Raw genomic sequence first — 26,132 nt, forward strand, 5'->3', positions numbered from 1 at the left:
TATTTTTTTTTTTTTTTTTTTTTTTTGTGGTACGTGGGCCTCTCATCGCTGTGGCCTCTCCCACTGTGGAGCACAGGCTCCGGATGCGCAGGCCCAGTGGCCACGGCTCACGGGCCCAGCCGCTCCGTGGCATGTGGGATCCTCCGGGACTGAGGCACGAACCCGTGTCCCCTGCGTCAGCAGGCGGACTCCCAACCACTGTGCCACCAGGGAAGCCCAAATTGTTTTCCAAACCTATATCTAGGACTGTTTCCTTTAGGAATTATAGCATAATACAATGAAATAAAACGTAAAAATTTCAGCTCTCATCCTATTCAAATTTATTTATTTATATTACTTTTATTACTGATACTAATAATAGTACTACTTTAACTTCCAGGTTTCTTTTGGTCTACAGTTTGCCTTCTAATTTTAACAATCTTTTAGAAATATGCATCTTTTTCTCTTCATAAATAGCAGCTGCTACTTAATTCAATTTAACATAAATACACAACCAAAAATGCCAGAATAAAGACTATGCAATTATTACGTAACTTAACCTAGAATTTTTATTTTAGGTTCTATTTTAAATAGTAATAGCCATAACATATAGAGCACATAATATCTGTCCCCTAATGCTGGTAATAAATTAGCACTCATAATGGAAGCTGTCTTTAAAAGATTATGTTACCTTTGATTTGCAAATATACATCTAAATAATTATATACTTAATTTTACTCATACAATAGTAAATTCCTCAGGGTAACTGAAAAATAATCACAGCAATTCTTTTTTTCCCATTTATTGTTCTGGTCTATATATAAATTCAAGAGAAATAAAGAGAAAGTGCATTAAAGAATAATAGCAAAATTATTACACACCCACCACTGAGAATTTCAAAATGAAGCTAAATACATTTTGTAGAAAAATCTGACTTCAACCGTATCTCATACTTTATAAACAGGTTAAAATTATTTCCACATCAAAATGTCACCATTTTTCTCTACATTGGTAGATGATTCTGGCTTAATGACTTACCCTGCTAATGACATATTTTTTTCATAATCTGCAGCAAAAAATGAATTTAAGACAATAAAGTACAATACAATCCTCTTGATAGCACATCTTTTTTTAACTGTACAATAACAACAATGATGAATCTTTTATGTTTCCTGTGGATATGTTATGTTTTATTTTTAACCCATTAATGAGAGCATAAGCACCTTGAGGGCAGGGACCCCTACTATGTCACAGGCACTATGCTAGGAACTGGGGCAAAGACAAAAAAAGAGAATGAAAAGTATCTTAAGAAGAAAAGATAATTAGCAGAATTGAAATAATGTCCTTTTTCATAATTACAGGATCTACATTAAAATGAAACAGAACTTTTGTCATGATATGTACTCTTTACTTGTTACAAGTTCTAGTATAATATATTTTCTTCCTCTTTTTTTGATGTAAGTAACGTTTTAAGTACTCTTTCAATTCCCAAACATATTCACATACCTTTCAAGGACTGTCAGTTCTGTGCGTTACTAATATTACAAGTCATTAAGAAAATTATTGTAATAAATATTGGTGCAAAGAAAAAGCCCATTATTTAATTTTTTTTTCTTTCAGGGTGGCCACTTTTTATTAACTACAAAAGGTAACAACATATTTTGAAATCAGAAACAGAATGAACATAAACCTAAAGTTATTATTATACCACCACTTGAAATTCAGAAAATATGTTCTTTTCATGTACACATACACGAGATAAAATAATACCATAACAGAAGGGTGCTGTATCTGTGTTTAAAGAACGGGTTGTTGGCAAACACCACAGCTCACTTCTGCTGAAATGTACACAACTGATATATGCAGCACAGAAAGCTGGCACCAGGGCTTACAACCTTAATTTGCCTGCAAGAAGGAATGGAGATTTACCTTCAGAGCACGTTCTTGATTGTTTTCAGCAGTCAGATGTCTCATGTTGTTTGCTGAAGTCTGGTTCTGCTCTTTCAGATGATGAAGCTCCTGCTCTAGCCGTTTGCACTGCCACAGGGGAAGAATCCCATTAAGTAAAGGAGTTATAGCATTTTTTTCACCAACCCACATGAATTAATGTAAATAATACCATTGTATTCTCTAAAAGACAGAGTATCCTTTGCAATAAGAATAGTAAGTTAAAAGTAATGTTGAATATGAACAAAATAATATTGTTTACAATACTCTGGCAAATTCAATTGCAATTTTCAGTTTGACTTTTATTAATCTAAATACTACCATATAAATTAGAAAAATACTTATTTCTTATACAATTAAGATCAAACTATATTTAAAATTATTTTCTTCATTAGCCAAATGGCTTTCACTATGTATCTGCTGGCTGAATAAAAGTATACTTCTAAAAATCACAATAGCTTCTAAATAAAGTACAATATGATATTTGTGATGACTTCTTATTAATTTTTTAAAATAAAAAAAATATGAGATTTTTCAGATTTTTAGAAATATCTAAAGAAACAGTTGAGTAGAGAAAAACTAACAGCCAGAGTGCTACATGACTAGGAAACAACTAAAGAAACAAGTGTTTTTAATTCCTATTTTGACTAAACCTTACTTTTAAGTAAAACAAGGGATAACAAAGACGTGAAATGACATTTTGACCTACTGGTAATATATAAAAATTTAAGTAAAAAAGAAATTATAAACAAAAGCATAAATGGGCTAATAGAAGCATCTATGTTCAAAAAATCATTGAAATGTCATGCCACTTGAAAACAAAATCTTAATATAAATATATCAAACATTTTACACAATAATTGTACAGAATATAAACTGATATGCTGCATATCAGGACCATATGAAGATACAAGGGTTATTGGCAAAGGAATAAAGTACTAAATCTATTGTTCAGTAAAATATTAAAAAACCACTCCTTATCTAATTTTAAATTAGGATATTTAACAACCAATAAGTAAGTACACATACTGATTCAAGATCTAGACGAAGTTACTTCTACATTACCTGACAAATGGTTAACTGTCATAATGAATTAAAAATCATTATTATGATACAAAATCATGATGCAGTCATAAACCAAACTGGCGTTTTTTAGTGCTCTAATGATGATTTCTGCCTCTGACCTCAATATTACTCTGCAATCTGTATCAGTATTTCCCAACCTTGAGTAATATACTAATTCTTTTAAAGGAAAGTCTTATCAAACTCCCGATACTCACTTAAATTATATACATAGTGATGTTTACATACTAATGACATTTTAAAAAATTATGTGCCTAAAACCTTTGTGAGATGACATCATTTGGGCTTTATTTGGAGGGGACACATGATTTACATATTTGTATTTGTCCCTTTTTAGTTTGTAACAATTAAAATACCTGGTCACAAATGCAATCAAAATACAAATGTGTTTAGTGAAGACACAAATCATGAGGCATGAAAACGAATAAGACATAGAAGCATTACAATCTACTAGACATATTCTCGATTAGAATAATCATTTACATTTTCAGTTAATTTTAATACAAACGATTACATACTAAGTATTTAGAATGATTTAATATGACCTATAAGGTTACAAAGGTGGGGTAGACAATTTTGGCTGTGGGAATAAAAAAATGTTTCATGGAGCAGATGACATCTGAGTTGGGCTTATTTTGGATACATAATTTTATAAGCTGAAAGACGAGAAAAAGGAAGAATATAGGAGAGAAAGACTGAAGATAGAAATATCAGGGGTCAAGTGAGAAAGCATGGTCACGAGTTTTCTGACCACCTATTTCTTAGTGTTTCCAAGTAAATCAGAAATGATCCAAAGATAGAAACTTCTTTCTTTCTACATGATACACACAGAAAAATTCACTCACTCTTGCTCAAGAAATAAATGTTGAATTTATTTTCATTTCTTCATAAAGTCTAAATTTAACACTGACCTGGGAATCAAGCTGTGGCAAGCCAACAATAACTTTGAACTGAATAAAACCATACACAAATGCTCTTGTCAAATACATGTTTGTGACTTATACATATTCCAGAAATTGCATATTCTGTGTAATTTTTCCTAGTTTGTTTTTTTAACCAAACTCTTTCACTTTGAAATTTATTTTGAATATTTATTTATTTGGCTGTGCTGTGTCTTAGTTGCAGCACGTGGGATCTTTAGTTGCAGCATGCAGGCTCTTAGTTGCAGCATGCATGTGGGATCTAGCTCCCTGACCAGGGATCAAAACCAGGCACCCTGCATTGGGAGCGTGGAGTCTTAACTGCTGGACAACCAGGGAAGTCCCTGAAATTTATTCTGAAGCCAAGAGATAGAACTATTTTTTCATTACCAAGTGCTACACTCCATTAACTATTGTCACATTATGATTTTACATAATATTTGTAAAGTAGATAAAGATCCTACCCTTTAATTTACATCTCAAATTTTCTTGACATTGTCACCAATTTAGTCTCTATACATCTTTATATTTAAAAATTTAAAATTTGTCATTTAAATATAAAGAAAAGACAGGGAATAATACAACAGAAACTGTTGTACTGATCACTAGTATTTACTAAATGAAAAATAAATTTGCTATAATTCTTTCAGATTTTTAAAATATAAAACATTAGAACTTTATCACAAATTTTTCCTTCACCCAATCTCATTGCCATCGTTTTCTCCAAGGAACCCTTATTTTGAAGTGCATTTTCATTCAACCAATATTTGTTAATAAGCACTTACTCTGTGCTAGGCATAATTATATAAGTGGTGGTGGATACAGCATTTAACAAAATAGATAAAAATCTCTGTCCCCATGGAACTCATATTCTAGATGGGAAAAGAGACAATAAAATAAATAAGTGAAATATGTAATATGATAGAAGGTGAAAATGTTACGGAGAAAAACAGATTAGAAACATATGGAGTACAAAAAGATTAAGTACGGAAATCTTTTGTAACTTTAAATACGAGAAATTTTAAGTTGAGAAAACAATATTTGAATAAAGACACTAAGAAGACAAAGCAGTAAGTCTTCAGCTCTTTGGAAGCAGTGGTTCAAGCAAAAGGAACAATAAGGGAAAGGCTCTGAAGTGGAAGCTTGTCTGGTATGCTTGAGTATTAACAGGGGGAAGAATAGCAGGAATGAAGTAAGCAAGGGAAGAATACTGGGAGATGAGGTGAGAAGAGCCTTGAGATCTTACAGATAACGGCTTTTACTCTGAGTGGGAAAGCTGCTGGAGGGTTTGGAATAAAGAAGCACCATGATTTGCCTCATATTAATATAGGTTCACTCTTCCTGCTCTGTTAGGAATAGACTACAGGAAGACCAGGGAAGAAGCAGGAAATCTAGAGGTTACCGAGTAGTCCCGGAGAGAGATGAGATGGCCCAGACTAGGATGGTAGTGAGCAGCAGTCCAACTTTGGATGTATTTTAGAAGGTGCAGCTCCCCAAATTCCCTTTACGTGGTGGTCATTCTTCTCTTCTTGTTTCTGACTTTAAAAGGAATGCTTCTATCATATAATCATTTAGATGAATTTTGTTAGATGTCACTGGTTACATCCATTTGAATATGTGTATATGTGTAGGAAAAATAGATACCTTAATTTGGTTTACAAATATTTTATATATCAGATTGCTGATATGTTCCTAAGTGAGACAGATCTGTATTTTTCCTTTTTTGTGCTATCCTTTCCAGTTTTGTTATCAAGGTTGGATTAGCCTCATAAAAAGTGTTTTATCTTTGGAAACAGTTTATATAAAATTATCTATTCTTATAAGAATTGGTAGAAGTCCCCTATCAAACCATCTTAGCTTTCCTTCTGGGTTCAAGTTCCTCTTTTCAGAGCACAGCTTTTAAAAGATCTCTCAGTGAGACATTCTGTCTAAAAATGTGATTATTTTGTTCTTTTTTTTTTTTTTTTTTTTTGCGGTACGTGGGCCTCTCACTGCTGTGGCCCCTCCCGTCGCGGAGCACAGGCTCTAGACGCGCAGGCTCAGCGGCCAGGGCTCACGGGCCCAGCCAGCCACTCCACGGCATGTGGGATCCTCGCAGACCGGGGCACGAACTCGCGTCCCCTGCATCGGCAGGCGGACTCTCAACCGCTGCGCCACCAGGGAAGCCCGATTATTTTGTTCTTGAGACACTCTTTACTGGATATAACAGTTACGACAAAAGTTGTATCTTCAGCACTTTGAAGATACTGTTCCATTGCAGTCTGGCATCTATTGTTGCTAATGTGAAGTCACTATTAGTCTGATAACCATTCTTTTATAGGTTTGTCTTTTCTCAATGGTTGCTTTAAAATCTTCTGTAGTTTAACTTTGGAGTTCTTCAATTCTACAATATGTCAAGAGGTGGATTTATTTTAATCTTCTGGATACTTTCTAGGCTTCCCAAACCTGGAAAACTCACAGCTATTATATTTTGAAATGTTACCTAGTTCCCATTTTGAAACCCTTATAGGTCATATATTAGATTTACTCATATTCCTTTCATATCTTTATTTTTTAATTTATTTTTTTATATTTATTTTTGGCTGTGTTGGGTCTTCATTGCTGCGCACAGGCTTTCTCTAGTTGCGATGAGCGGGGGCTACTCTTCGTTGTAGTACGCAGCCTTCTCATTGCAGTGGCTTCTCTTGTTGCAGAACACAGGCTCTAGGTGCACGGACTTCAGTAGTTGTGGCTCGGGCTCTAGAGTGCAGGCTCAGTAGTCGTGGCACATGGGCTTAGTTGCTCTGTGGCATGTGGGATCTTCCCAGACCAGGGCTCAAACCCGTGTCCCCTGCATTGGCAGGCGGATTCTTAACCACTGCGCCACCAGGGAAGTCCCTCCTTTCATATCTTTTAATCTCTATTTCATATTTTAAATCTCTCAGTATGTGTGTGAATTCTGAGCATCTATCATTAGTGAACTGAGATTCCTGATTCTATCTTCAGCTGTGTCTATCCCTTCCTCTGTTTACATATCTTTTAATTTCAATGACTATAGTTTTCATTTCTAGATATTTCCTTGTATTTTTTCAATTCTGTCCATCTTTTTTTCACAGTGCTCTTTTTTACATATATTACTTAATGATTTCTCTGTTTAAATACACATATTTTATACTCCTTCATATTTTCCTATTATCTCAAATTGTTAATGGTCTCTTTTAATTGTGTCTCACAGTGGACTGTTTTATCTTATGTGGAGAATCCTGTTTTGGTAGAAGTTTTATATTAACCTGTGTGTGGAAGAATTGCCCAGACTGGTTTTGCATTTGCTTCTTGTGGGGGTGATCCAAAGTTTTTATTCATCTAGGACAGGTTTTTGCTTTTTTTAAAATAAATTATTTATTTATTTTTGGCTGCATTTGGTCTTCGTTGCTGTGCGCGGGCACACACTCTAGTTGCAGCGAGTGGGGGCTACTCTTCGTTGCAGTGCGCAGGCTTCTCACTGCGGTGGCTTCTCTTATTGTGGAGCACGGGCTCTAGGTGAGTGGGTTTCAGTAGTTGTGGCTCGCAGGCTCAGTAGTTGTGGCTCGTGGGCTCTAGAGCGCAGGCTCAGTAGCTGTGGAGCATGGGCTTAGTTGCTTTGCAGCATGTGGGATCTTCCTGGACTGGGCTCAAACCCATGTCCCCTGCATTGGCAGGTGGGTTCTTAACCACCAAGGAAGTCCCTAGGACAGGTTTTTATGTTAATGTCTCAGTTTGTGAATCCTCACCATGATGGTTATTATATTTAGTGTCCAGCCCTTTGATTTCTCAGTATAATTGTCCCCCTTTGCTCAGTCATGACCAAAGACAAATTTCCTTGTCCCTTTCCTAAACCAGTAAGTTGTCTATTTTTCCTAGATTCCCTTATACTAAAGGGTTGTTCTTTATATGGTTCTGGATATACATGCAAGGGTCTCCATTCAGTTCCCACCTCAAGTGGTCCCATCATCATTCCTTTTAAGGGCAATAAAATCCAAGTTCCTAGCCCTTGGGATCTATATCTGGTCTTATATTCCTAGTTAACTGATATGTTTCTAACTCTTTACATTTCCTTTTTTGTTTTTGGCTTCCTCTTCATTTTTAATCTTCACAGATTTTCTCTTTCATTCCTTCTGAAAAGATCGGGGGGAGGGTACTCGCAGGCCAATTTTTATATGAAATACTGTAACCAAAGAGATAAATATAGCTTAATAAATCTATTTTTGTGATGAGGACATTTATCTACATTGCATAGTTGGGCTCAGTTTCCATGGCCATGCAGTACAAGAGGGACAGAAGATAAGGCCCAGGGACCACTCAACGTGGCAAACTGTCCCAAAGTGCCACACTTTCAGGTGTTAAATGATTTTCCATAATTTAATGAATGAAAAGAAACAAGACAAATGCTATGGAAGAAGAATGTCCCTAAATTAAGTAATATATAATTTATTCTATAGTTTCAGATGGCTTTGTTTTAAACTGACACAATTAATAATAACACAATACCTTCTGTGTTCATATTCTGCCAAACATTAACGTTCTTGAAAGTTCTAATGTGTGAATTAAGACCTAGGAGGTTTTATTTTTTGTACTTAAAAAATTTTAATACTCAAATTGAACTTAAGTAAATGCTATCTGTGTATTGTCAGTGTCCTTGAGAACTAGGATTCTCACCATAAGAGACAAAACATACAGATAAAAAACAAGTTAACTAAAAACACTTTAGTTCAGAACTTGAGTTGGAAGTATAAATATGAAGATACAAAGTTTTGCCTTTAAAAACTGTGTGTGTGTGTGTGTGTTGTTTGTCCATTGAAAAAGGCTAGAAACAATAGGAGACCCAGTAGCAATGAGTACCCCTAGCGTCTACACTGTGGGTTCCAAGTACGATTTCTTACTAAAAATAAAGAACTCCATGGATATATTGTTGACTCCAAGACTAGGACAAGAAATGTGCAATGTGATCCAAGAACATATGTTCTTGGCGGAAGTTTTGTATTAACTATCAAAACTAAGGAAGTACCAAAGAAACTCAGAGAGGACTCATGAACTAAACTGAAAATCTCCCCCACTAGCTAAAGACAAGACAATCTAAGCATCAGATTAATATACTAAGAGATCTAGGCACTGAGATCTGTTAACAACATAGTTTTTTCACAAACCAACATATGTTTCCAGATGAAACAACACAAACCACATGTAAAATAGTCTTGCTAATAAAAACTAATCTAAATCTGATCAAGCCTCTAGATCAAATCACCATACTTACAAAAGACAGAAGAGAGGAACATGTTAAATGATACTACAGAGATTCAATGAATGAACTGGGAAATGCTACAACTGACATACTTGGTTTAAAAAAATAAATTCCAAGGGAAAAAAGAGACAGAAGGGAATCTATAAATTTTAAAAAGGCTTAAGAGTCAATTCAATCATTTGCAATGTGTGATTCCTATTTAGATACAGATTCAAAACAAAGAGAAAACGTTAGGATATTTATGAGATCATTGGAATTTGAAAACTAATTGGATATTTCACAATATTAAAGAACTGTTTGTTAATATTTTTGGTATGATAATGGTACTGTAGTTATGTTTTAAACAACTGTCCACATCTTTAAGAGATACACAATAAAAGTTATAGATAAAAAGGACATTATATCTGGGATTCCCTGCAAGATAATAATAAGGAGGAGTAAATGAGTGGGGCATATAGATAAAAAAGATGGACAGTTGTAGTAGGGTGAAAACATCACATACGTTCATGATTCTGTGCTCTGTAAGATCACTAATAAGAAAAGAATTAAATTTGCCTCTGCAAACAAACAAAAGTAATTCTACAATATGAGTGAGCTAAACACATAAAATATATCAAAATTTAATGGCAAATTTTTATTAAAGGATTTGACCCATATTTACTATAAGATCTGTTTTCATCAGTAATTTCCTTTTACTCATTATTGTGAATTCTGAAGAATTGTATCAAGCAGAAAATATAGTTATGATTCTGTTTTATTTTATGTTTACTTCCTGAAAGATTAACATGCCTTAAGTTTTTAACAAAAAGAGGGAATTCCCTGGTAGTCCAGTGGTTAGGACTCTGCACTTTCACTGCTGAGGGCCTGGGTTCAAACCCTGGTTGGGGAATTAAGATCCCACAAGCCACACAGGGTGGCAAAAAAAAAAAGAAAAGTTTTAACAAAAAGTTCTCTCTAATATTGTCTAGGTTTTTAACAGCTGCTGTTTCTCCTCCTGTACAATCTCCTTTCAGTCACAAATCATGTTGATTGCGTTACAATCAAACATCTTCCCACTTGGGTGCTATACAACTCTTTCCTTTGCAGACAAAAAATAATACCAGACTCTTCCAGTCAAAACAGAAACTAAACTTTGGTGTCAATGTAAATTATGTACTTTGAACTGCAGACGTTTGGAAGCACTTAGGATTATATAAGTTTTTTTCCTTTTCGTTAGAAGAATTTTACAAAATCACTTGATTTTAGATTTAAAAATAATAAATAGAATGTTTTTCTCACATTACAATAACTTGGAATAAAGAGTTTCCAAATTCAAAATGGTAACTTGTTTCTTCAAAGCCCTGGCAAAATATCAACAACTTGGTTAAATGAATAATTTATACAATACTGAAGTTTAAAAAAACCAAAGATTAAAAAAGAAAAACAATAATTATGTGAATGAGTCTCTGAAAACACATATGCTACAGCTGATACACACACGTGTGAGTGCGCGTGCACATGTACACACAGACAAAACATAAATTATTTAGTAAACACTCATCGAGCATGCACTAGGCAATATTATACCACCACTTACCAGGCAACATGCCAGAAAATAAAACGTTTCTACATATTTATATATATGATATCTTAATTATATTTACATATACCATTTCGAAAATACCATATGAAAGTAAATAACTAAGGATTTAATAACAAGTATAGTAATACTCTTTTTTTTTTTTTTTGCGGTACGCGGGCCTCTCACTGTTGTGGCCTCTCCCATTGCAGAGCACAGGCTCTGGACGCGCAGGCTTAGCGGCCATGGCTCACGGGCCCAGCTGCTCCACGGCATGTGGGATTTTCCCGGGCCGGGGCACGAACCCATGTCCCCTGCATCGGCAGGCGGACTCTCAACCACTATGCCACCAGGGAAGCCCTAATATTCATTTTAAACAATTAAATTGTTCAAAAAAGATTAAAGAAACATTTTAAATCACATAGTAAAAGTATTATTAGTAAACATGACAATTATTTTTAAAGGTGTCAACATGTATGTAGGTACTTGTTTAGTATGCTATGCTATTAAAATACTATTTTTGTAATACTGTTTAAGATTATTAGTATTCATAAAAAAGCTATTCATTTAAAAAATCATGGTTTACATCTCTGTTTCAAAATAAAGGTTAACAAATATGATTAATGATAGTCAATCGACTCTTAGTGAGAAATTAGTATGTGCCAGGCCCTGTTCTAAGAACTTTACATGTATTAAATCAGTCAATCTTCATGTGGACCCTATGAATTAGATATTGGCCTGTTTGGTAGAGAAGGAAGCAGAAGCAGAGAGTAATACATACCTTCTTTAAAGTCATGCAACTAATAAGTAGGATTCAAATTCAGGCAGAATCATTGTTTATCAACAACATTTATAAGGAACACACATAGGAAAATAGTAAAAGCAATGGAAATAGCTAGAACTACAGAAAAAGTTGATGATGACATTATAAAATTTGAACTTTGAGCATTTAGAGATAGTTAATTTTTAAAGTAGTACATAAACCTGATATAACGAAGTACACAACATAGATCAGAGTGGAATATGAACTAGCCAGTATACACGATTACTACATTTAAGTCAGTTCATTCAGACCTAATCAAGTCTAAGCTAAATTAATAAAAACCACCTTGGCAATTATTTCTCACCTTTTAATTGCACATTCTATGGCTAACATAGTATCTGAAATCATAATGTTCTTTTTAGGACTATAAAACAAAAAATTGCTATTATTTTATTAATGTTAGAAGTATTTTCTTTGAAATGAAGGCCTTTATAAAAGCTACATACATATATATGTATACATAAATACACACACACATTTTTACACCTATATTAGTATGTTAACAAATATACTTATGTATGCGTATACAAAACCACACATATATTTATACATAATTATACATACATTTATATGTATATTTATGTATGCATATGCAAATAGACCTGATATCATCAGGTCTTCACATGAAAATGTCCAAAATATATATTTTTCCTTCATATAAACTGCAAACTCCAAGAAGGTAGAGCCCACAGCAAGGTACCTAAAACACAGGTGATATTAAATATGTATTTATTACATTACTGTATTCCCTGCTTATAAATGGCATTTACCCAATCATCCTTGCTAAACTTGAAAATCATTTTAAGCTTCCTCCTATCTTTATCCTAAAGTTGGAGTCAGTCCTATTCCTTCAACATGCTTTATTCTCTATCCCCTATGTCATACCTCTCATTCAGCCTCTACGTTTCTCATTAACTGGCAAGTGTCATGGCTTCAGTCTGAAGCCCTTCCAAACTATCCTCTATTTTGGTAGTTCTCAAAGCTGGCTGCAAAACAATATCATCAGAGGAATTTTAAAAAAGAATGTGTATGTGTATGTGTATGTGCACGTGTTTTCAGGTTGCATCTCAGAGCGAATAAATACTCCAAAAAGCTATTTCTAAAATACAACTCTGATCACACTAACTCTTACCTACCCTATCTTGATATACTTTATTGGTTCTCTCACTGCTTACAGAGTTAAGTTTTGGAGAACGACAGTGGCGATTCGTGAGCCAGACCCATTTCATATTTTCTCATTCCTCCTTAATTATACACTTGCTCTAGTTCAGACATGATAAATTATCCACAGTCCCCAAAATATGAACATTCCTTTCAACTTTCATGCCTTTGCACAAGTTTTTATATATATATATATATATATATATATATATATACATGACTTATCCACACAGCACCAGACCCCATCTTTCCACTGGGAAGCCCTCCTGAGGAATACCATTCCCTCCTTGCTTCTGTGGACTCACTGCCCTTCCTTTATATTCTCATCTGCAACCATCTGCTTAGCATTCTTGGTCACATCCACCTACAATCCTAGGGACAAATCCAGCACATAGTTTGCTGAAGCTATATAATGCATGCTTAATAAATAAATGATGTGAATTTTGTTTAAAGAAATCTTATTTTTCATATTAATTTCCTTGCAAAATTATAGGCATGTGCCACTAGACAATATTTAGGCTATCATATACTGTATTAATAAGCATAAATGCAGCATAAGAATATAGAAATCCGAAAACATTATACTTAAACAAAAATAACTAATTTTTAAATACAGAAATATGCAAAATGTTTTGATGATGATATATAATATTTCCATCACACACCAGAAAGGACTTGGTGCTTCCAATCTGCCCCCATAGCCATAGGCTACCATTGTTCTGATTTGTAATTTCGTGAATTATCTCACTTGTTCTTTAACTTCAAAAAAGACAATGGGGCTTCCCTGGTGGCGCACTGGTTGAGAATCTGCCTGCTAATGCAGGGGACACGGGTTTGAGCCCTGGTCTGGGAGGATCCCACATGCCACGGAGCAACTAGGCCCGTGAGCCACAACTACTGAGCCTGCGCGTCTGGAGCCTGTGCTCCGCAAAAAGAGAGGCCGTGATAGTGAGAGGCCTCCGCTTGCCACAACTAGAGAAAGCCCTTGCACAGAAACGAAAACCCAACACAGCAAAAATAAATTAATTAATAAACTCCTACCCCGAACATCTTCTTTAAAAATAAACAAAAAAATAACGAAACCTTTAAGTTGTAATCCTTTGACTTCTTTCATCAACATATGTATTTGAGATTCATCTATGTTTTTCTGTGCATGAGTGGTTCATTCTTTTCAGGCAAATTAATATTCCACTGTATGAATATACCATAATTTGTCCATATCCCCACTAAAGAAATGACAGTTGAGTTGTTTTTGGTATTTGGATATTATGAATGAGCTCCTATAAACATTGCTTTAAAATTCCTACAGCATGTATATGTTTTCATTTTCCTTGGGTAAATACCTATAAATGGAATTGCTAGGTCATGAAGTAGATATTGCTCAAGTGTGTAAGAAACTGTCAAGCAGTTTTCAAATCCGGTTGTACCATTTTACATTCCCATTAGCAATGGGTCAGAGTTGCAGTTGCGGCACATCCTCGCCAACATTTGCTGTTGTTGGTCTTTTTAATTTCAGATGCCACAGTGCATGTGATATGGTATCACATTTAAATTTGTGTTTCCCTGTTCACAAGTTATAGTAATCTTTTCATGTGTTCATCAGACATTTGTGAAGTTTTTTGTCCAGTCTTTGGCCAATTTTTTCTTGGGTAGTTTCTTTTTATTATCAATTTGTGGGAATTATTTAAATATACTTAATGCAAGTTCTGTGTCAGATACAAGAATTGCAAATATTTTCTCCTAGGTTATGGCTTAACTTTTCATGTTCTTAAAGTTGGTTTTTGACAAGCATTAGTTTTAATTTTGTTAAAGGCAAATTTATCAATTTTTTTGTTATGGTTGGAGCTATTTCTGTCCTTTCTGAAATCCTTGCCTAACTCAATATAATAAAGATATCTACCCATGGTTTCTTACAACATCTTTAAGGTTTAAGCTTTCTTGTTTAGGTCTATAATCCACGTTGACTTTATTTTTGAGTATGGTGTGAGGGAAGAGTCAAGTTTCCTTTTAATTCTATACTGACACCCAGCTGTTCTACCACTATTTGTTGTAAATACATACCTTTCTCCAGTGGACTGACCTGATGCCTTGGTCAAAAATCAAGAGTATCACAAGCAAAAGAATGAATTTAGACAACTTTCTTAGGACATACAGAAAAATTAACTTAAATTTGATAACAGATCTAAATGTAAGAGATAAAACTATAAAAATCTTAGGAAAAAACAGGAGTAAATCTTAGTGACGTTGGCTTCGGCATAACTTTCTAAGCCTTCAAGTGACAAAAGAAAAAAGATAAATGGGACTTCATCACACTGAAAAACTTTTGTGTTGCATATGATATTATTAAGAAGTGAAAAGATTACCCACAGAAAGGGAAAAATATTTCATAAATGATAGATCTGATTTAAAAAAAACAACCTTGTATCTAAAACATATAAAGAACTCTTACTATTCAATAATAAAAAGAATAACAACATAACCAAACAATGGGCAAAGGACCAGAATAGACATTTCTTTAAAGTACATAAACAAATGGCCAATAAGCACAAAAGGTAGTCAACATCATTAGCCATTAGGGAAATGTAAATCAAAACCACAATGAGGAGAATGACACCTGCAAGATGATGGACAAACAAGCTCCAGGCCCTAGCTCCCCAATGGAAAAAAAAGTAAATAGCATATGGATTAAAGCTTTGTGGGAATTCTAGAAAACAATTAAGGATCAGCAGCAACCAAATAAACCCCCAACCAATTTGACACTCTTCAAATTGGCAGGAAAATTTGCAGCATTTTTACTTGCTCCTCCTGGACTGTCTCCATGGCACATCATAGTGATGTCAGTTGGGAGGAGGCTACCCAATTTTCAGTTCCTCCTTTGGGTGGAACAAAAGAGAGGCACTTGTTTCCAACATACTGGTCTGTCTAGGGGCTGCCCCAGGCACTTGTTTCTGTCTTTCCTGAACTGAAGTACTTATGGGAACGATGGCATGGTTTGGATATTAGGTTGGAGGTTGCCAAAAGCTGTAGTGAATGCCGCAGTGATTGAGAGCTGTGGGGGAACTGTAGAGCCGTGCTGTCTGGAGTCAAGAGATTATTAGCAGAGGACTACAATACATACCAAAGGCTTTGTGAAGAAGCACGTGTGAGACTCTAAGAGAAATAAGACATTTAAAAGCAGACAAGTATACAGAAGAATTGGAATAAAAGTGCACACATGGGCCCAGGGAAGATACATCTCCAGAAAAGGCTCAAGAGGATCTTCAGTCATCAGAGCAGGCTGATTAGTGAAAGTCTTCTGCACAGAGCCAGTCTACAGAGAATGCGAGATGTGGGTATTATTTCAAATGCCCAATTTTCAACAAAAAAATCAGAAGGCATACAAAGAAACAGGGAATTACAGCCTATCTGAAAGAACAAAATAAATCCACAGAAACCAATCTTAAAGAAACACAGGTCTCAAACTTACTGGACGAAGAGTTTAAACCGCTATCTTAAGTATGATCAATGAGCTAAAGGAGAACATGAACAGAAAACTAAACAGTATCAGGAAAACAACACATGAACAAAATGAGGATATAAACAAAATAAAAGAATTCTTTTTAAAAAGAACCTAACAGATATTTGGGGCTGGAAAACACAATACCTGAATTGAAAAATTCACTAGGGTGGTTCAACAGCAGACTCAAACAAGCAGAAAGAATCAGTAAACCTGAACAAAGATAATTTGAAATTATAGTGTCTGAGGAAAAAATAAAAAATAATAAAGAAAAGTAAATAGAGCCTAAGGGACTTATGGTTCTATCAAGTGGACTAATATACACATCATGAAATTCAAAGAAAGTGAAGAGAGAGAGAAAGGGGATAGAGAGCTTATTTAAAGAAATAATGGCTGAAAACTTCCCAAACTTGAGGAAACACAGGATGTAAAAATACATGAAACTCAACTACCTCCAAGTAGGATAAATTATAAAGAGACTTGTACCAAGATACATTATAATCAAATTGTTGAAAGTCAAAGACAGATAATCTTGAAAGCAGCAAGAGAAATGCAACTGTTCATATACAAGGAATCTTCAATAAAATTATCAATTGATTTCTCAGGAGACACTTTGCAGGCTAGAAGGCAGTGGGATGATATATTCAAATTGCTGAATGAAACAAACAAACAAACAAACAAACAAACAACATTGTCAAATGAGGATTTCATATCTGGCAAAAATATCCTTCAAAAATGAGGGCAAAATTAAGACATTCTCAGATAAACAAAACCTGAGGAAGTTCATTAACATTAAATCTGCTTTAACAAAAAATGCTAAAGAGAGTCTTTGGAGTTCAAATGAAAGGACAGTACAGAATAGCTAAAAGCCATATGAAAATACAAAAGTTATCCAGTAAAGGTAAGTACACAAATATAAAAAATCTTTATTACTGTAATTTTGGTTTGTCACCCCACTTTTTATTCTTTTATAGGTTTAAAGACAAAAGCATAGGATACTTAGAAATCTATGTTAATGAGTACATAATATATAAAGATGTAATCTGTGACAACAATAACATAAAGTGGGAGAATAGAGCTTTAAAGGAGTATAGTTTTTTTTTTTTTTTTTTTTTTTTTTGTGTAGCAGGGCTAGGGATCTTCCCAGACCGGGGCACGAACCCATGTCCCCTGCATTGGCAGGCGGACGCTCAACCACTGCGCCACCAGGGAAGCCCGGAGTATAGTTTTTTATGTGATTAAAGTTATCAGTTTAAAACAAATTGTTATAACTTTTAGGATATTTTATGTTTCCCCATGGTAACCACAAAGAAAATATTTACAGAATATACACAACAGGAAATCAGAAGGGAATCAAAGCACATTACTATAAAAAATCAACTGAAAACAAAGGAAGACAGTAAGGGCTGAAATGAGAGACAAAGAAGTTATAAGATGTACCAAAAACAATGAATAAAATGGCAATAGTAAGTCCTTTTCTATCAGTTATTACTTGAAATGTAACTAGACTAAATTCCTCAATCAAAAGACAAAGATTGGCAGAATGGATTAAAAAGCCAGAATCCAACTATACACTGTCTACAAGAGACTAACTTTAGATCTAAAGACATGCATGGGTTGAAAAAGATATTCCATGCAAATAGGAGCCAACAGAGAGCAGGGTGGCTATACTAACATCGAGCAAAACAGACTTTTTCAAAACCTGGTACAAAAGACAAATAAGGACAATATATGATAAAATGGTTACTCCACCAAGAAAACAACAATAACATGGAGGCTTCACACTTCCTGATTTCAAAACTTATTACAAAGCCACAATAATCAAAAGAGTGTGGCACTGGCATAAAGACAGACATGTAGGCTAATTGATTAGAATAGAAAGCCTTGAAATAAACCCTTGTATACATGGTGAAAATTTTTTTCCTAAGGTTACCAAGACCATCCAATGGAGGAAAAGAAAGTCTTTTCAAGAAATGGTGCTGAGAAAACTGGATATATACATGCAGAATAATGAAGCTGGACCTCTACTTTACACCATATACAAAATTAACTTAAAATGGATCAAAGACCTAAATAAATGTAAGAGGTAAAGCTATACAACTTCTAGAAGAAAACATAAGGGAAAAAGTTCAGGATACTGGGTTTGTCAATGACTTCCTGGATATGACACCAAAAGCACAGGCAACAAAAGACAAAACAGATAAATTGGACATCAAAATTAAGAACTTTTGTGCATCAAAGAACACAATCAACAGACTGAAAATGCCTCCCATGGAACAGGTGAAAATATCTGTAAATCACATACCTGATAAAGGTTACTATCTAGAATACATAAATAACTCCTATAACTCAAAAACAAAAACACCAAACCTGATTAAAAAGTGGGCAAAGAACTTGAATAGACATTTCTCCAAAGAAGATATAAAAATGGCCAATAAACATATGAAAAGATGTTCACCCTTACTAATCATTATGGAAATACAAATCAAAACCACCTAATATACTACCTTACACCTATTAGGATGGCTATTATAAAACAAAAAACCCAGAAAACAAGTGTCAGTAAGTATATGGAAATTGGAAGCCTTGTGCACTGTTGACGGGAATGTAAAATGATGCAGCCACTATGGATAACAGTATGACAGTTTCTTAAAAATAGTAAAAATAGAATTACCGTATGATCTAGCAATTCCACTTCTGGGTGTATACTCAAAAGAAATGAAAGCAGGGCCTCAAGATATATTTGTACACCATGTTCACAGCAGCATTTTTCACAATAGCCAAAAGGTAGAGGCAACCCAAGTGTCCACTGATGGATGAACAGATAAATATAATGTGGTATATACATAAAACAGAATATTATTCAGCCTTCAAAATAAAGGAATTCTGACACATGCTACAATATTGAGGACACCATGCTAAGTAAGTGAAATAAGCCAGTCATAAAAAGACATATACAATCATCAAAATGTTAAATATAGAGTTGCCATATGACCCAGAAATTCCACTTTCAGATATACACCCAAGAGAAATGAAAATATACGTCCACACAAAAACTTTAAATGTATGTTCAGAGTAGAATTACTTGTAATAAACACAAAGCAGAAATAAATGTCCATCAACTGACAAATGAATAACAAAATCTGGTATATCCATATTATTACTTGGCAACTTAAAAAGGATTAATTTAGCAATAAAAGTACTAATACATGCTACCACATGAACGAACTTTAAGTGCATTATACAAAGTGAAAGAAGCTAATCAAAAAGGACGACATAGTGCACGATTCCATTACATAAAATGTCTAGAATAGGTAAATCTATGGAGACAGACACTAGATTACTGGTTGCCTAGGGCTGGTGGAGGACTGTTTTGGTGGAATGAACGGGAATGACTAATAATGGGTATAGAGTTTCTTTTAGGATGATAAAAATATCCTAAAATTGTGAGAATGTACAACTCTGTGAATACAGTAAAAATGCTGAATTGTAACTTTAAATGTGTGAACAGCATGCAAATCTCAATAAAGCTATTAAAATGTAAAAAAAATTAAGGGAATATATACAAGATCTGTTCCTGGGCTCTCTACACTGTTCCACTGATTTGTGTATGCAGAAAGCACTGTCTTGACTACTGTATTTTTAGAGCAAGTCTTGAAATCAGATAGCATGAGTGCTCTAATTTCATTCTTTTACACTATTCAGCAATCATAATTGGTTCTCTCTGTAACTGCTAGACAATCTAGACAAAATCATTAACATTGTAGAAGCCTTGACTTTTCATTCACTTTGACCTAAGTGAAATTTATAAAACAATCAACAAATGCAGAATACGCATTCTTCTCAAAGGAACAGTAAAAAAAGACTATGCTGGACCTTAAAATATATCACAATAAATTTGAAAACATTGAAATCACAGAGTATATTTCTGCTCACAAGGGAACTAAATGAGAAATTAACAAGAATAAGATATCTAGAATATCCCTAAATATTTGGAGGTTAAACATTGTTAGACTGCCTGATATTGTTCCATAGATCACTGAGGTTGTATTCTTTTATTTTCATTTTTTCCTCCTTTCTCCAGGTTAGATAAATTCTAGAGATCTGTCTTCAAGTTCACTAACCTTTCATTGTATGGTCTCTAAACTGCTATTAAGCTTGTCCACTGAAGTTTTCATATCAGGTGTTACAGTTTTAGCTTTACAATTAAGCTCTTTCTAGAGTCTCATTTCCTTGCTGATATTACCCATCAGTTCACTCACTGGGATCACCTTTCCTTTAAATCTTTTAAGGAACTTAGAATAACTTCTTCAAAGTACGTTTCTGCAATTTCTAACATATTGAGGTATGTCAAGACTTGTTTCTGTTGACTACATTTTCTCTGGACTGTGGGTCACATTTATCTGCTTCTAGTATTTTTAATTATATGCTGGTCATTGCAGGTGGCTCATTGTAAGGTACCTAGATTATGTTGTCTTTATTTGAAGAATGCAAATTTTTCCTCTAGCAAAGAGTTATTGCTGGATTCCTTTGCACCTATCAAATTTATTTTTATAATTTATTTGAGCAGGTCTATTCCAGTTTTGAACTTAATCCTAGGGCCTGACTCTTAAACTAGAGCTGCTCTGTCTGATATGGTAGCCAGAAGGCAAATGTGGCTATTAAGATTTAAGTATACATTAATTAAAACTAAATAAAATTTAAAATAAATTATTCTTTTGCACTAGCCACACTTAAAGTGCTCAAAAACCAAATGTAGTCCATGGCTACCAAACTGAACAATGCAGAGACACTTCCATTATTGTAGAATGTTCTATTAAACAGCATTGCATTCAGGCTTGGTCCTTAACCCAAGGAAGAATCAATTGAATGACCAAAGTTCTCAGCAATGGACTTACTTCTTTTAACTCACAGCACTCTGGCAGTGTTTTTAAACCACTTGTGTGCAAGCCCTGTGCATGCACTGCAAAAGTCTTGGACAAGGACTGAAGGTGAATAAACACACAGATACCTGGTGTTTCCACTCTAGCCTCCCTCCAAACATATGGGCATAGTTTCCTCTGATCTAATATCATCTCCTGCAAGTTTCAGCTATTTCAAATACCTGGACTTAAATTTCTTCTTTTTTAGTGCAGCAAGACCACTGCTCTGCCTGAGTTCTACCTTCCTGACTCAGCAAGAGTAACTCCCAGGCACAATACCAGGGAAATCACTGAGCTCACCTCTGTGCATTTCTGAGCAGCCTGTTGTTCACACATTTTTTTCCAATTTTATAACTGTTTTTTGAGGGAACACAAGATTGGTAACAATTACTCTGATATGACAAGAAGTCTCTATTTCTTTTCAAGGGACCAAAAGCAATTTTTCCCTAATAAGGAAAAGGTTCCTGCAGTATAGACTGGAATGATAAGTTTTCATTTATTTCAAACTGACTTGACACCCAATGAAACTCTTCCCTTCCAATTTCCTATAACTTTCAATATATCTTTTCCTAATATCTGTAAAACTGGTTATTTTCTATAATAGTCAACAGAAAATGAAATTAGGTACATAAGTTCCTAAACATTTCCTTAGTAGAAATTTCCCTCCAGGTTTTGCAATAATATGTAAATGATAATAATTACTGAATTATGAGTAAACTAAAAGTAAATTAGTAATAGTGTTTACTTAGCTTCTAATAACTAGACACTGATGACCTACCAAATGTGATTACTGAAGTGGAGAGTTATGAAATTACCTTTTCTGGATTTTAATTAGAACATAACTAGAAATGATCACCAACATTTGAGCTGTTAATAACATAAAAAACTAAAAGAGATTAAAAATGCAAGTAATACCTCCCTGAATAGAAAAGTAAGCCAAAACTAACTTATCATTTGTCCATTCAACCTACCCCTCTCTGATCTCTCTTGCCCAGTATCCTAATTCTCTGGCTGTGTATTCTAACTGGCTGTGTATAATGGCACATTGTTCTGGGAATAAAAAAAGGGAAGAGTAGGCTGATAAATCCAAGGGAGTAATCTAAACATGTTACCCAAAAAATGAAGAAGGGAGAAAAATAAAAGCCACAGAGTCCCTTGATTTCAGTAGTATCTGCTGTGCTGGAAAGAGGCACCCCTCGCACCATACCCACAACTTCTCAGGATCTCAATCTGCTGGGGTAGACTTCAGGTCTAATAAAAAGAAAATGGCAATCTAACGCTGAGGCTATTATATCTCACATCTAATGTATGCATTGTTTATTACGTCAATAATTACTAATTATATGGATTCATAATTACTTAATACATTAAAGTTGAATTAGAAATGTGTTTATATAAAATTTAAGAAAAGTTGGTTTGTACTTTCCAGATGTTTTAGGATGATCACCTAAAATCTTAAATAGATTTGAGATTACAATTCTAGTCATTAAATTAAAAGTTACAGGGACTTCCCTGGTGGCACAGTGGTTAAGAATCCACCTGTCAATGCAGGGGACACGGGTTCGAGCCCTGGTCCAGGAAGATCCCATATGCCATGGAGCAACTAAGCCCCTGCGCCACAATTACTGAGCCTGCGTTCTGGAGCCCGTGAGCCACAACTACAGAGCTCACCAGCCACAACTACTGAAGCCTGCGTGCCTAGAGCCCATGCTCCACAACAAGAGAAGCCACCATAATGAGAAAACTGCTCACCGCAACAATGAGTAACCCCTGCTCACCGCAACTAGAGAAAGCCCACACACAGCAACGAAGACCCAACGCAGCCAATAAATAAATTAATTAATTAACTTAAAAAGTTACAATTCAAAGTTAATAACACTTCCTCTTCAATTTCAATAATAAAAACTCTAGAACTGCTTTGAATTTTTGTTTTGTTATGAATTATATCAGAAAAGTACTGCATTTCTAGTTTAATAGGAATAACCAGAAATAATGAATAGTATAACAATATTTTATAACTGAAATAATTAAAATAAAGATAACTATAAAATTACTACATAAAAGAGATCTAATCTAGCTTATGCAATTTCTATAATCTCTTCAGTGCTACAAAGGCATTTATTTCTAACATGATGACTTTACTTCTCTGGCTAATGCCATGACTAGGATATGGTGCTGTAATCCTTTTTGTACAGTTATAACCTTGTAATGCTGAACCTTGTAGTTAGCTAATGGTCAGGAAAACAAAATTCAGTAAATAATACCATTGTAATGAATTGGTTCTTAAGTAAACTTCAATGGATTTTCTCCAAATCCACAAACAAACAACAGTATAACCTAAATGTTAAGTTGGCAGTTATTGCACAAAATAATAGAGATGCTTCTTACACTATTGTAAAACACAAGGCAGAGTTCAGGAAATAGTATTAGTACACACCGGATGATAGCCTCAGTTTAATAGTTTATTAAGCTCTTTTTTCAGTTTTTGGATTCCTGGAATCACAGATGCCTCCTCCTCTTGGTTTGAAAACTTCGTTTGTTTGCTATTATAAATGTTGTAATCTCAATAGAACTGTCAGTTACTTAAGTGCTCATTCTTAATTTTCTTCTTGTATAATGTGTTGTCCAAACGTTGTTAAATCCTAACAGAAGCCACTCCAACTTCTAAGGTTACAACAGGATAAAAACTAAAAAATTGTATGATACAGCAAAGTATCAACAAGTTGAAAATTATATAAAAGTCATTCTCTTTGAGACATAAGACTAATTATCTTTGAATATGTAAATGTAACTAGTGTTCTCCATAGGAAACCAGTAAATACTTGTGGACTGGTTTAGTGACTACTATAAGAAATGCTTTGGAAACTTGGGACAATTCTCAGGACACTTCCTAGTTTTTCAGTGGAGTCAATCATTTCACCTATTTTTATTTATTTATTTGGCTACACCAGGTGGCTTGCAGGATATTAGTTCCCCAACTAGGGATTAAACCCATGCCCCGTGCAGTGGAAGCACAGGGTCCTAACCACTGGACCACCAGGGAATTCCCCATCTCACCGATTTAAAAAAAAAATGTTTAAATGTTCTTGAAACTGTTTTATTAATATGCATATGCAAAACCAGGAACATCATCCAAACTATTTAGCAGTGATTAACTTAAGAGCAATCTCAGTGAAAAATAAGTCTACATTATATTCAGCCCCCTAAAGTCAACTAAAACTTGAATTCTCTTCTGGCCTAGCTCTTTCTCTTACCTACCCTCCTTGTACTTTTGGCATTATGGAGCTTGGAAGTACTTTTTTATTGCCAAGATACTTCCATACATTCTTAAGCTTAATCCCTTTATTTCCTCAGCTCAATATAAAACCACCTCACTTCCAGTGACACTTTTGTCTGCACCCTCTCTAGTACAGCGTACTCTTCTTTCATATACTGTTAGTTCAGAGGCAGAAAAAAAGTATATGTATTTTTCCTGGTTCCCAACTGTCATTTCCAGTCCACTAATCCTTCTTTAAACAACCTTTCCAATTTTGAAATTTCTGTTATCCATTCATAATGCGTGGTCCACAGGCTAGTAGTGGTCCAAAACTGATACTGCCATGAAGCTAGTACTAAAATTCAGAAGAAGCAATTAAACATTTTATAGGAATTTCATAGGGCAAACTTTATGGCTTTGAACCCATTAAAAGAATGTTTGCTTGGATCCTGCATGTCTACATATTTCTTCGTTTCATTTTTTTGATAAGTCATTTTTATTATGTTATAAAGTAGTGGTCCATAACACATTGGAAAAACTTTTTTTTAAACTGGTTTTCACCACAGACAGTTTGAGAAGCACTGATTTGGATGACTTGCTTCTCATCTGTACCACTGTGATTTGACAACAAAGGTTACTTTCCCACATTAAAACTTTTTTTTTCTTGTCAATATTCTAGACAAAAAAGCAAGAATCACCAATACAACACTGTAGCCTCACAATTTCTTGACTCATTTATTCCAATAAAATTTACCTTCAAACAATAACCCCAGCCATATCCTCTCCTTAGTCCTCTTTAATCCTTAACTCTGAAACTCTGCTCTTGGATCACAAACTTTCATTCTCCTACCTTCTTACTATAACTGCTCTTTACTGTTCTTACTGGAATAAACACTTTGTCCAGATATGGATTTGCTTCCCTGAATGCAATGCTTATTCAAAAACAGCCATCCATGGACTTAAAGAATGCCTTACATATCACCATGAGATTCCACACAGCATTGTTCTGATCAAGGAACTCACTTCATAGCACATGAAGTGTCGCAATGGGCTCATGCTCATGAACACTGATCTTACCAAGTTATGCATCATCCTGATGCAGCTAGCTTGATAAAACAGTGGAATGGATTTTTGAAGACTTGATTATAGTGCCAGATATGTGGCAATACCTGGTGGGGCTAGGACAAGGTTCTCCATGACATTGTATATGCTCTAAACTAGAATCCAATATATAGTACTTTTTCATCCACAGCCAATATTCACAGGTCCAGGAATCAAGGGGTTGAAATGGGAGTGGCTTCATTCATTATTACCCATAGTGATCCAATAGCAAGATTTTTGCTTCCCATCTCTGCAAATTGAGATTCTGTTAATCCAGGGGTCTTAGTTCCAAAGGGAGAAAAACTTCCACCTAGTGACATAACAAAAATTCCATTAAACTGGAAGTTGAAACTGTTACCTTGTCACTTAGGGCTCCTCATGCCTCTGAATCAATATGTAAGGAAGAAGGTTAATGTACTGGCTGGGGTAACTAATCCTGACTACCCAGGGGAAACAGAGTTGCTACTATACAATGGAGGTAAGGAGGAATATATCTAGAATACAGGAGACCGCTTGGGGCATCTCATAGCCATCTTATGTATTATATCCATCTATATCTAGTGACTATGTCCTTAAAAAATGAGGGTTAAATAAAGATACATTCAGATAAATGAGAACTGAACTAAACA

General features: G+C 34.7%; 1 protein-coding gene across 1 annotated transcript in view; it reads right to left on the bottom strand.

The window, feature by feature from the left end:
- Positions 1 to 26,132, bottom strand: part of MIPOL1 (mirror-image polydactyly 1) — a 306,365-nt gene that overhangs the window by 157,233 nt on the left and 123,000 nt on the right. The window contains 1 exon segment of the mRNA XM_024762065.1: positions 1,909 to 2,016. Within this exon segment, the coding sequence (XP_024617833.1) occupies positions 1,909 to 2,016 (108 nt within the window).

The sequence above is a fragment of the Neophocaena asiaeorientalis genome, unplaced genomic scaffold (assembly GCF_003031525.2).
Source record: "Neophocaena asiaeorientalis asiaeorientalis breed wild unplaced genomic scaffold, Neophocaena_asiaeorientalis_V1.1 scaffold190, whole genome shotgun sequence".
Taxonomy (NCBI): domain Eukaryota; kingdom Metazoa; phylum Chordata; class Mammalia; order Artiodactyla; family Phocoenidae; genus Neophocaena; species Neophocaena asiaeorientalis.